Source organism: Rhea americana, unplaced genomic scaffold, assembly GCF_003343005.1.
Source record: "Rhea americana isolate MKP2758 unplaced genomic scaffold, rheAme1 scaffold_78, whole genome shotgun sequence".
NCBI classification, from domain to species: domain Eukaryota; kingdom Metazoa; phylum Chordata; class Aves; order Rheiformes; family Rheidae; genus Rhea; species Rhea americana.
In genome coordinates, this window is record NW_028186956.1 from 3,262,462 (window position 1) to 3,274,559 (window position 12,098).

Sequence of the window (12,098 nt, forward strand, 5' to 3'; positions counted from 1 at the left end):
TTCTATATCTTAAACTCTGACCATTTTCTTCAATGAGGAAAATGTCAAGTTTAAGTGTCAATACCACTCATTACTGACTAACCATTAGTATCTGAGTGAGAAGTAGTTACTAATACATTCCAACTCAACTTGCAGTGTGTGTTTGCAGAAAGTACCAGAATCATTAACTTTTCCACTTCTAAGGCATTTTCCATGAGCAAGTTTGTTTATTTTTTCTAATTATACGTCTTGAAAAAGAAAAAAAATCCTATCATGTCATTACTGCTGAGTATGCTGACATGCTGCTATTCACCAACAGACTGGTACATCAAGATGGAAGCCTGCCTGATATAACTATGATGAATTTAAGAGCCAGCAATGAAAAGGAAGAGGATAAAATGCTAGAAGAGGCTGGTGAGAAAAGAATGGAAGAGACAGATGGGGAGGGAGGGAAAGGGAGGGATGAAAAAGGAAAAGAAGAAGATGAGGAAGACAAGGAGAAGGAAGATGATGATGAAGATGAATCAGAGGAAGAAGAAACTACAGGTACGCTCTGAAAATTGCTAGTTTTGCCTTCCTCATCCTTATTTAACAATGGCAACAGGCAGTTCATTCTTTATCATCCTTACTTGCTTCATTTGACACCTTTCCCTTCTAATTTTGCATGTCTTTGCCAAAAGACATCTGCACAGTTGAGCAGATGGCTACTTGTCAATTATTCAACAGTGTGCAATTTTTTCTGGGGAGAAATCATACTGTTATCTATAAGGTGCTTGGAAAATGAAAACAAAACCCTCTTTCTTAGGAGGGAATTCTTATAGGTTGTGTAGGATGCGTTAGTAGGAGGTTACCCCAAATCCTAGGAACTCCTTCAGAGTGAAATCTATTTAAAATAAGGAAAATACATGTACATTTTTAATCTCTGACATTGTATGCTTTCAGGGCACCTCGCTCTAGAAGTTCCAAATAGCTGTGCTTCATTATTCATGTGCACATTAGTGTCATATTTTTCACTTCTGAATGTGTAATTGATGTCAAATGAACATAAAAATGCCTAAAGGCAGATGTAGGTGAGGCTGACTTTGTCCTTTTTGATACTCCTAGCATGAGCTCCTAACATGAATTATCTCCATAATTCAGTTAGGAACATAAGCCATGAAGGAAAACCAGCAAGGAGCATTTGACTCCCAAGGAAACTGAACTGTTTGGAAGTAGCCTTACCAGGGGCTTGGCTGCTCATGCCAACAAATGTCGGACTGTGATGCAGAAGTAGGGACAGGGTCATCATCAAGGCAAAGTGGCAGCTCATCTGACTTTCCGCCTGGATGCAACCCTGTCTAACACGCTCTAGGTGACCCTGCTTGAGCAGGGAGGTTGGACTAGATGATCTCCAGAGGTCCCTTCCAGCCTTACTGATTCTATGGTTCTATGACTCTATGACTTGGCTGCCCCTGGGGAGCTGAGCTGAACCTATTCCTCTTTGCTGCCTGGGAAATCCCCCCTCAAAGAGACATTCGTGGTCCATGGAAGTCTCTCTTGGCAGCTCTCTTGTCATCTCTGAGGAGAGTTTGTTGCACTCTGGCTATCCCTACATGCCAGATGGGTTTGGGGGCCAAGGCCAGCTGTTGAAGGTTGCCCAGTACAGTGAGAGACCCATGCAGGGAAATGGGGAGCTGCGGCCTCCTCCCTGGGGCCTTTTCTCTGCTGTGCCATGAGAGGGCCTTGGCAACAGCAAGAGACACTGCTTGTGAATGTGTGATCCATCTTTAGGCTATATATGCATGCAATTATAATTTATTAATTACATAATTAGCTGACCAAGAAGCTGGATTTGCTAATATGTTTGTGTGTGCAGGTTTTGTCATGACGTAAGGTGCAATTTTTCAATGAAAGCACTTAGGCCTCTATTTTATCCCCTGTGATTATAGGGCCTTTTTCTCTATATTATGCTAGACGTGCAGGCAGAGCCTTCTACAGTACTTCCTAGTCCTGCCCCACTTAATTGGCTCTGTCCGGATGTACCTTGCACAATGCAAATTTAAACAAGTACTGTGATAGAGTGAAGGGTAACATCTAGTTCTTGCTATAAATACTCTCCTAAAATATACCTGTTATGCTTATAAAAGCACTCCCGTAGGAATGGARTTCTATTGSTTAATTAATTTGTTAAGCTCCTGGAATTTACAGCACTTTGTTTACACCACTTTTTACACCACTTAGTATTTTTTATTAGGATTTTCTAAGTTGTTCCTAGGAAAAGGGGACAGAAGAAAAATATCTAGAWTTTGGAATCTGATGGCCAGTTTGATTGGACTTTGATTCGAACGTCAGCTTTTTCACACAAAAGTGCACGTGCGATGCACAGGCAATCACTCCTTTGCATTTTTGCCAGATTAGACAGTGCTATGTTGGGTGTCATTCTTAAATGTTTCCATTTCTGATGTTTCCATATTATCTATCAGAATATTCTCACAGCATATAAAATCCTTCCTAGTCTCCAAAATATTTTGAAACATCTAATAYAGTGTGAAGACTTCATGCAAATATGTATGAGACTTTCCAGCCAGCCCACAAGCAGAGACTGCACTTAGCACAGTTCAGCATATGTGTAATCCTATATACACGTAGCTAACAGACACATTTTTGCACCTTGGGTTATTTTCTGGGAGGATGACTTTTAAAGGATACATTCACCCAGCTTCAGTCACCAAATCAGTGATCTTAATTGGCTGGAGCTCCCTTTCCAGCTGAAAGAAATAGGCTTTTGTGGACTGCAATTTGTCTTAACTATTTTAGATGTCTATCTTGGGATGGCATAAATTGCACTCCAGGGGTGTGCAGGTGGTAAACGATGCTGACAAATTTAGACCTCTACAGTATAGCCATCTAAAGCCATGTGATAGGAATCTCACTTGTAGTGGGCAGTGATCTCTTCCAAACTGGCTGAAAAGCTCCTAAATAGTATTTTGCGCTTTCTGAAAACACGCTGGGTCTGTATCTTCCACATGTCAAATTGTGGGCTGGTGAGTCTGAGCTCTAGGTCTAACCGAAGACTCTAGAGGAAAATGGAGCCCAAAAAGGCCTCTGTTAGAGAGGAATAAAAGCAGAATTGGCAAGGCAAGTTGCCACCAACACTCCTGAAGTGGGGGAGCTTTCTGCTGCATGTGAGACAGAAGGGAGACCACCATAGCAGACTGGGCCTCAACCCCATTTTGGCTTGGTTAACCACTGAACCATGGCTTTAATCTCCTTCATGCCTTATTTTAAGGCTAAAAGAACAGACATAGGAAGCTTGTTGTTGCCTGTTGAAGCATTCCTTTTTACAGAAACCTTCTGTTTTTCTCCTCCCGATGCTTGACCATCTCTGCAGACTTAAAGAACAAGTGGCATCTGGTGATCGACCGCCTTACAGTGCTGTTTTTGAAATTCCTGGAGTATTTTCATAAGATGCAAGTCTTTGTGTGGTGGCTTTTGGAGCTGCATATCATCAAAATCGTTTCCTCTTATATCATCTGGGTCACAGTGAAAGAGGCAAGTAAACATCCACTGTCAAAATCTTGCCTGTGGTGGCGGCTTGTCAGAGTCAGTTGTCCCAAGCCTAGGGAGAGTCCTATTTCTTCACGTCAGACCTTTCTATTGTTGTACATGTTTTTTTCAGCATTTTTCTCACAGTTTCTCTATGTCCATTTGTTATGAGTGATTTATTTTGAATGATTATGGAAGAGGTCAGATGTTCTCAGTTCTCTTGCTACTCCATGTAATTTCTCTCCATCCTGTTTTTGTGTTTTCAGGTGTCTCTGTTTAACTTTGTGTTTTTAATTGCCTGGGCTCTTGCTTTGCCATATGCTCAGTTTCGCCCATTGGCATCCAGTATCTGCACTGTTTGGACATGTGTGATTATTGTCTGCAAAATGTTGTACCAGCTCACGTCTATTGATCCCAGCACTTTTTCCAGTAACTGTACACTGGTGAGTACAAGTAAATACTAAAAGGATTTGACTGCTGCCTTCAGTAAAGAGGAACAAAGGAAGCATATCAAGTATTGAAAACTGAGATACACCTGATGTATTTTTGCTGACTATCCTTGCCACCCCAAGCAACTTCAAAGAATTTTTTTATAAACCATTGCATTTTCCTTTTAGCCTGGAGAGAATGAAACTGCAGTCAATTTAGAAGAGCTGAAAACTTCAGTCCTGTACAGTGGGCCGGTTGATCCTGCAGAGTGGGTTGGATTGAGGAAATCTTATCCCCTGCTTGTGTACTTAAGGGTAACTTTTTAATTATCTATATTGAGATATTTTCTTACTTGTGATGAAATTAGGAATGCCTTTGAAATATGTCATCTGCCACACAAAATACCTGATGCAAGCCATGGATAATAGGGAAGTATGGAGGGGAAGAGAGAGCAGAAAGAGCAGAACGCTGCGTGTATTATGTACGACATTTCCAGCCCTGTTTCAGGAGGTCCTATGTATCAATTGAGATAAACTGCATGTAGAAGTATGGCTTTCTGACTCTACATCTGTTAAAAGTACTTTAAGAATGTTATGTTAAAGAGCTGGAAGTCATAAGGAGGTACAGAGCTTTAAGAGACCAAAGGACTGAATCGGAATAATTGCCTTGAGTGATAGTATCTGCTATAAGTTGTTTTTCTGAGTGCTTGTTCTGTAGCCAAAATTTAGAAAATGTAATGAGGTAAGCAAATAATTAATTCAGACACTAGTAAACTGTGTTTACTATGTTAAAAAACTATGTTTTTTCCTGTTTTTGCTTAATGCCCATGAGCAATATTTTATTGTTCTTGTTTTGATTTAAAAAACTATTTAAAATAAAAATGTCAACTCCCAGAGGATATCTTGCATGACTCCTCTTGGTTTAAAGAAACTGCATATTCTTTATTCAATGTAATCAGAAAGTTGTTGATTGAACAACAGTAAGTTTTGGTCTAACTGTGGGATTATTCCTCATCTTTTTCCTAATGACTTGCTTTTGTGTGTTTTGTTTGTGGAGGGCAGATCTGCCAAGCTTTATTTGCCAATAAATTCAAAATACTTTATTAAACCCTAGTCATGCCATGCACCTCCCCAAGAATATACATGGAGATGAGTTGCTGGCACAAGTTCTGCATGGAGAGTCAAGTTGCCTAGTGATGTTTGGCTTGATGCTAGCAGCTTTGCAGTTGTAAATAGATAATATTTTGGCATTAGAAATTATTCTAGATTCATTTTCATTGACTCAATAGCAAAGAAAATGTTCCCTCTATCTAGAAGAATTTGTCCTATGCTAGACCTGAAGTCCCCAAGCTACAACTTTCTGTTATGTCCCTTTAAAGATAGCCATTCAAAATATCTGCACTGTTGAAGTGAAGAATATATCCATGATGGATTGTGTAAATCCTTCTCGAGCAAGACTGGGAAGCCCAGGGACAACAAACAAAAATAACTTGTCAAAAAAATCCAGAAGCATCTGTTTCAGGACTTTCTTGTCCCAAATATTTCTCAGTGAAGAGAGATCTAGAGTTGGCAGTTCAGCTTCAGCTGTGGCTTCCTTGAGGAAAATTCTGAGGGCTGGTCTTTTTAACCAACTTTTGGAGCTGGTTAACACCTCTCTTTCATGGAACACAGAGCAGGTCTCCGTAGAGAAAAAGCTCATCACAAAGGGGTTCAAGACTGCGTTGTAGTCAACCTGGTGTTAGGACAGACTGAGCTCTGCCTGAGTCAGGACTGGTAGTTAAACCAGTCATTGTTAATTTAAAAGGGTACGTAGGATATATTTGCACTGTTGAGGGTACTTGCAGTTTTAGGGTGTTAGCGCTTATCAGTGAGTCCCTGCAACTGATGTGTGCTTTGTGGATGCTTGTAGCCTGGCATCCCTGCAAAGCAAAGCATGATATCTTCAGCCATGAAATTTAAAGGCACATGGGTGTGTTAATGAATTTTCACTTCCCTTCCTTTGCATAGCTTGTTTGTAGTATTTTTTAATGAATGTCTTTAAACATATCTTGTGAATGTCTGTACATTTCCTCAAAATCTCACAAGTGGAGGAAACTGCACTTTTGGTTTCAAAGTTGGTAGATGTAAGTAAGTCCCAGTGCAACTGGAGTACAAAAGCCTTCAATGGTAACATCCATTTGAATATTCATTGGACTGTGATTATCAGAAAGTTTTATACCTTCTCGTGATTTTGATTTTTATTGCTATTCTCGTTGTATCTCCCATAGAATAATTTACTGATGCTGGCTATTCTGGCCTTTGAAGTTACAATTTACCGTCATCAAGAGTACTATAGATGTCGAAATAATCTTACTGCACCTGTGACTAAAACCATTTTCCATGATATTACAAGAGCACATCTGGATGATGGACTGGTAAACTGTGTCAAGTATTTCATAAACTACTTCTTCTACAAGTTTGGCTTGGAGGTAAATCATAATATACTAATTTTAGTTAGACCATCATTCCAAACTTTTAGGTTGTATGGTTTTTGGATACTAGCTTGAGCTATGTTTGACAGCTGGATGCTTCATAGCCATCACCCATGTCAGATCTTGCCACAGTTACCATCTTTCTGCTAGTAGTGGTTTTCCTCCCAGCTTTCTTTTCATACCTTGTTTGTTTTCTTTTACTACTGTTTTCCGTTGACCAGACCTGCTAGTTTTTAACTCAACGGAAGTGGTAGCAGGCGAGGCAAGGGGCAGAACTGAGGAATGCCCTCCCATGCACATCTGTGCGTGCACACACATGCGCGTGCGCACACACACACAAGCAAGTAAACGAAGTACTACAGGAGCAGAAGAAGAAAGCTGGAGCTACCAGGCCACTGTCTCTATTTAAGCATTTCTAAACCACTCTTGCCTCTGGCTGCACATGCCTGTTGCTATAATGGTTAACAGTCTGCAGGAGCAAGAGCTCCAGGGGAGATTATTGCTGCTTTGTGCCACTGGTGTAAGATAAGGATCTTTCTCCAAAGAACTTTTCAGTAGATAAGCATCACACAGAGAATGAGGAAAGAGGCAAATACAAACAAGTGAAGGGATTTTTCTGATTTTTTTTCTGTCATATATCTTAAATCTCTGGTAGTTGTCTTATTAAGTAGAAGGTCTTATTAAGTAGTAAGAAAGTTGTCTGTTGTGTCAGCAGCAGTGGCCCTAATGAAAAGTAGAGGGGGGTTAGGCTCAAATAACATATGCAGCTATTGCTGAACGAGTGCTGGAAAAAAAAAATGCTTCATCTGTTTTCTCATCTCCTCTGTATGTTCAGAGGTACATAAAGTGTACTTTCAAAACTGTAGAAACAGTGATTTTTCACAAATTTCAAAAGTTATCTCCAGGAAGCAAGTGTTGAACTCCTTGGCTAATACACCCCAAATCTAATCATGATGATGTTCTTTACCTATGTGTGTAGTCAGAATTAAACACCACCACTCCTTGTTACTGATAAGCAGTAAACTGTTCACAGACAATCTGAGGATAAGGAGTGAGTCAAAATTAAAATTAACCAACAAGTTATTTCCTGCAGAATATAAATTTAACYTCATCCTAGTCTGTTGGAGGAGAGAGAGGAGTAGAACAGTGAAGTCCATTGGATAAGTTATTCACTATGAATTGTGTGATAAGTTTGAAAATATGCTTCATGGCAATGAGTGAAGGAAGTACTCTAAGTGGAACCATAGAACAGAAATGCTCTGGGATAAAGAGCTTTAAGAAAAATGGAGAACTAAAGCTGCCTTACAGCAACTGACTCAGTTTGTCTATAGCCAATGGAAGTTTTATTGTCTAAATCCTTTTTCTTTTCATCTGGTTCCCACATGAGGATACGCTTTAGTTGTTATTCTTAATGGTTCCTTTTCTTTTTCACATCTGTAAGTGCTATCAAAATATATGGCAATGTAATATGTGCTTTGCTTGGCAACAATTAAACATTTCACATATAGGCTACTGTAACGGTGCTCTCTCCATTTTGTATCTTTAGGTTTCACGTAATGGAAACTTGCTTTCCTACTGTATTCAGACAGTTAACACTGATAGAAAAGCATCTAAAATTTGGGATGTTGGGGTGAGGTCAGGGGGTTTGCTAATGGAGCAACGGAAACTGTTTTAGTGTATTGATTTGCAAAGAGCTGGCTTGCATTCAGCCCTAACATGTCTCTAAGATTTCTGTTACTATCCAGAATAGTTTATCAATACTGATCGATCAGTAGCAATAGTATATTGACTTTTGCTTATTTTTCTTTATCTCTTATCCAGACATGTTTTCTTCTGTCAGTTAATGTAATTGGTCAACGAATGGATTTCTATGCTATGATTCATGCCTTCTGGTTGATTGCTGTGTTGTATCGACGTAGAAGAAAAGCTATTGCAGAGATCTGGCCGAAGTATTGCTGTTTTCTGGCATGCATCATTACATTCCAGTACTTCCTTTGTATTGGCATTCCACCTGCTCCTTGTAAAGGTAAGGAAACTTTCCTTTTATGGATAATTATTGATGCTTGCTTTTACAGAAAAGTGCTGGAATATTCAGGAGAGAAGGATGAAGTAATTGTTATAAACTACTGACTGCGTTTTTGCGTGCCTCCTTCATATAGACTATCCATGGAGAAGTGGTAATGCCAACTTCAACTCCAACATCATAAAGTGGTTATACTTTCCAGACTTCATTGTGAAACCAAATCCTGTTTTCCTTGTCTGTAAGTATTTTAGCACATAGTTGTGAAGTGTTTATGTGTGTTTTGCTTAATACATCTGTACTGTGTAAATTGAAGCCAGCCTTTTATTTACTCTTGAGGAGCAAGCTAACATATTCTGTGGGACACTGAATACTAAGTGTAGTTGTGTGTATAGTAAAAAATACCAAAGCGTTAGTAAATTTTGCATCTGTTTTTAAATTTGCTATTCCATTTTTAATGAAGCAGGATCAGAAAATATGAATTATTTTCCCTTTTCTGATTTCCTTCACAATAAAAAAAAACATAGAAGATGATGACAGGTAAAAATTTAAATGCAATAATAAATGTCAGACTGATGTCAAATGGAGTGAAAATAACACAGTCTTATAGATTAAAAATGTGGGAGACACCCAGGTAATTACATTATAACATGTCAGCACCACTCCCTACACCTGGCTGCATTTTTCATTCAACTGCTTTATCCTCCTAGATGATTTCATGTTGCTGCTGTGTGCATCCTTACAAAGGCAAACATTTGAAGATGAGAATAAAGCTGCAGTACGAATCATGGCTGGAGACAATGTGGAAATTTGTATGAATCTTGAGGCATCATCATTTAGCCAACATAATCCAGTTCCTGACTTCATTCACTGCCGGTAAAGCAGGATTTTAAACACTTGGAAAAGTTCTATAGTGTGAAAGTAATTCTCACAGCTTCCGATTTTACTGCTGCTATTTGTATATGTTCCTATCTCATAACATACTTTTTACTGCTGTATGAGACAAAAGATACATAGTTTCTGAGCAGCTAGCCTCTTCCTTAGAAAAGAGCAGATGGAAACAATCTAGAGAACATTTCTAACACTGGCTGATCTAAGTGCTGCCATTTAAGTGGTGCATCCCCAAAGGGATGTTCAATGAGAAATTTGCCTGAAAGTGCATATTCCTTCCACAAATGTGCTGTTGGGCAGCTTCTGTGGTGGACTTCATCACTCCCTTGGCTTCCCCCAGAACACACACGTGTGAGCAAGAAACCACTCTATTCTGAACTTGCCCATCTAGATGTTTAATCCCACAAAAGTGGTCCATCATATCCTGCTGCATTATTGTCCAGGTAAAATCAAAATAATACTCTATGAGAATGTCCTTTCTGCTATTCCATCTAGAGCTGAGAAACTTGAAAGTGTCCTGGAAGGGCAATTGGCTTGTCTCAACATTACACACAAGGTTGTTTAGGAAGTTCAGTAACATAAAGGGAGGGCAGAGCCTGAGACCGTCTGCTCCAGTTGGTCTTTGAACAATGAAGCTATTCCTATGTGATCATATTTCAGCAAGAACAGGTTGGCTTAGCCCTTATGATTCGTTCTGTGCATAATCTTCTTTGCTGCAGTGTTATGAGAGTTATCAGGAGGAGGAAAATTCATTAGCTACTGTGTTTTGCAAAGCTGTGTTTGTATTGAAAGCTAACGCATGTTACCCACAGAGGTCTGGGTGTGAAAGAAATAACAAAGTGGCCAGCAAATTCTTTTTCTTTTTCAAATTTTGTTAATAAGATTTTTTTTTTTAACCAGATAAGTGTTGTCACCAAAATCCCTTCTTAAGATCTTACATTAATCCTTCTGTTTCTGTTAGAAATAGTGGCCAAGTGTATCTTGAAATYACTTTAAAGAAGAGACCACTGAAACACATTCAGTTGACTCACTTTCCCAGAGATTTATAGTCCATTCTGGTTGCAGGGTGCAATATTCCAATCTTCRCAGTGGGCAGGATGCCCTAGATCCACTAATATAAACAGAGAGAAAGCAGTCATAACCTCTCTTCAAAATACTCCATCAAGTGGGAATGTGTTCCAAGAGACATCTGCCAAATAGGGCTTAACTAAGAGAAATAAGCCAATAAGATTGGCTGAGTTTTTCTTGTTGCTGCTGCTATGGTATCCATGTTAGCAAAAAACTAATAAATACAGCAGTTGCACCAGGCACTCTGAAATGCTTGCTCACTGGGAAAGATCATCACCGGTGATCTGGCAGAAACAAGAGATTATATTTTCCCACCTTAGTCCAGAAAAAAATCATTGTGAAAAAAACTCGTTAGTGATGAGGCTATTCTTGACAGCTATCTTCAGGAGGGAAAAAGAAGAAAGAAAATCACTGCTTTCTAAGCAGTTTCTTTCGGCATCTTTTCAAAGTTCCTTGGAATCTGATAGGTATTTCTAGTCGTCTGCAGAAGATATACCCAAATGGCCCATCACGAAAATCTTGAAGCACAAAGGATGTCCTTTGAAGATTTTGGATGAGAATCAGAATCAGGTTTATAACAGAAAGCAAAGTCCAAGCTGAACTGGCCTGCTGCCTCTCCACAATCCTTTGGGTTAAGTTCTGTCTTTTGATTCATATGCACGGTATGCATCAGCTTGAAGTCATTGGTGGCTTCATATGCATTCAAACACAGTGCTTGGCAGGTGTGAGAAAACAGACTAGTGTATAGATGATTAACAATATGCCAGCGTTTAACTGGGAGTTTACAACTTGTGTTTAGGCATTAGCAATATTGTTAGTAGAGGATACAAAAAAAAATCCCAGAAAATCAATTCCATTAGTAATGGTCAACTGAACAAACAAGCTGTAATAATTTTGTACTTGTTCCAACCAAATAGAGAAATCTGTGTGGCTGTTTCAAGTGATAGTTTTATACTGTGTGAATGAGAATGGGAATGAAAAGAATAAGGCAGAGAAGGAAACAGAGCAGAGACATTTTTGTTTGAAAATTTCCTTAAATGAACAGAAAATTCATTCATTTCAGAAACATAAGAAATGCCTGTTAATGGTGTCTTTTCTTGTAGATGCTGCAGCAGGTAATCTGTAGCTCCTTCCTTTGTGTGAAGTAGCGGCTTCCTGAAATTGTAATGAGAACATACTTGCAGAGCGTGTGGATAGGTATAAACACACCTGCCTTTAATGTGAACTGCTTAGCAGATCTTGTCTTCTTAATGGGATCTTTCTTCAAGCCCTGAAGTGTCCCCTTCACTGCTTTCATCACAGCGCAGATTTTCCCAGGCTCTAAATTGTGTTGAGATACTGTGCTGCCCACGTGAAATCTTAAATGCCTAATTTGCTTCAAAGAAACACCAGACAGTGGCTGGAGAGTCTCTTAAGGTAACTTCCAATCTTTTATTGGAGATTATAAATCTTTAAAGAGACGGACTCTCAAGTTCTGGAGAATCTACAGAAGGTGTATCTCAGAAGAAAATAAATGTATCTGGCATCCATTCGAGACAATTTGGAACTGAAAGGCCTTTGGCTATAAATATTTCTTGCACATTGCACCAAAAGTTGTGGAATAGTCTAAATATTTCTTCACCTGGAAAGCAACCTGGTTCAACTCCTAGCCAAGCAGGTGAAATGAAAAATGGCATTTATCCAAAAGTCAGTCAGAAAGATCTAGAAAACAAATGA

The 12,098-nt window shown here is 39.2% G+C and overlaps 1 protein-coding gene across 1 annotated transcript in view; it reads left to right on the forward strand.

Annotated features, from left to right (window-relative positions):
• The window catches only part of PIEZO2 (piezo type mechanosensitive ion channel component 2), a 253,796-nt gene that overhangs the window by 176,690 nt on the left and 65,008 nt on the right, over positions 1–12,098 (forward strand). The window contains exons 19-26 of the mRNA XM_085322513.1: positions 299–525; positions 3,350–3,510; positions 3,771–3,947; positions 4,122–4,247; positions 6,200–6,400; positions 8,225–8,429; positions 8,563–8,664; positions 9,134–9,299. Coding sequence (XP_085178639.1) covers positions 299–525; positions 3,350–3,510; positions 3,771–3,947; positions 4,122–4,247; positions 6,200–6,400; positions 8,225–8,429; positions 8,563–8,664; positions 9,134–9,299 — 1,365 coding nt within the window. The remainder of the gene's footprint in view (positions 1–298; positions 526–3,349; positions 3,511–3,770; positions 3,948–4,121; positions 4,248–6,199; positions 6,401–8,224; positions 8,430–8,562; positions 8,665–9,133; positions 9,300–12,098) is intronic.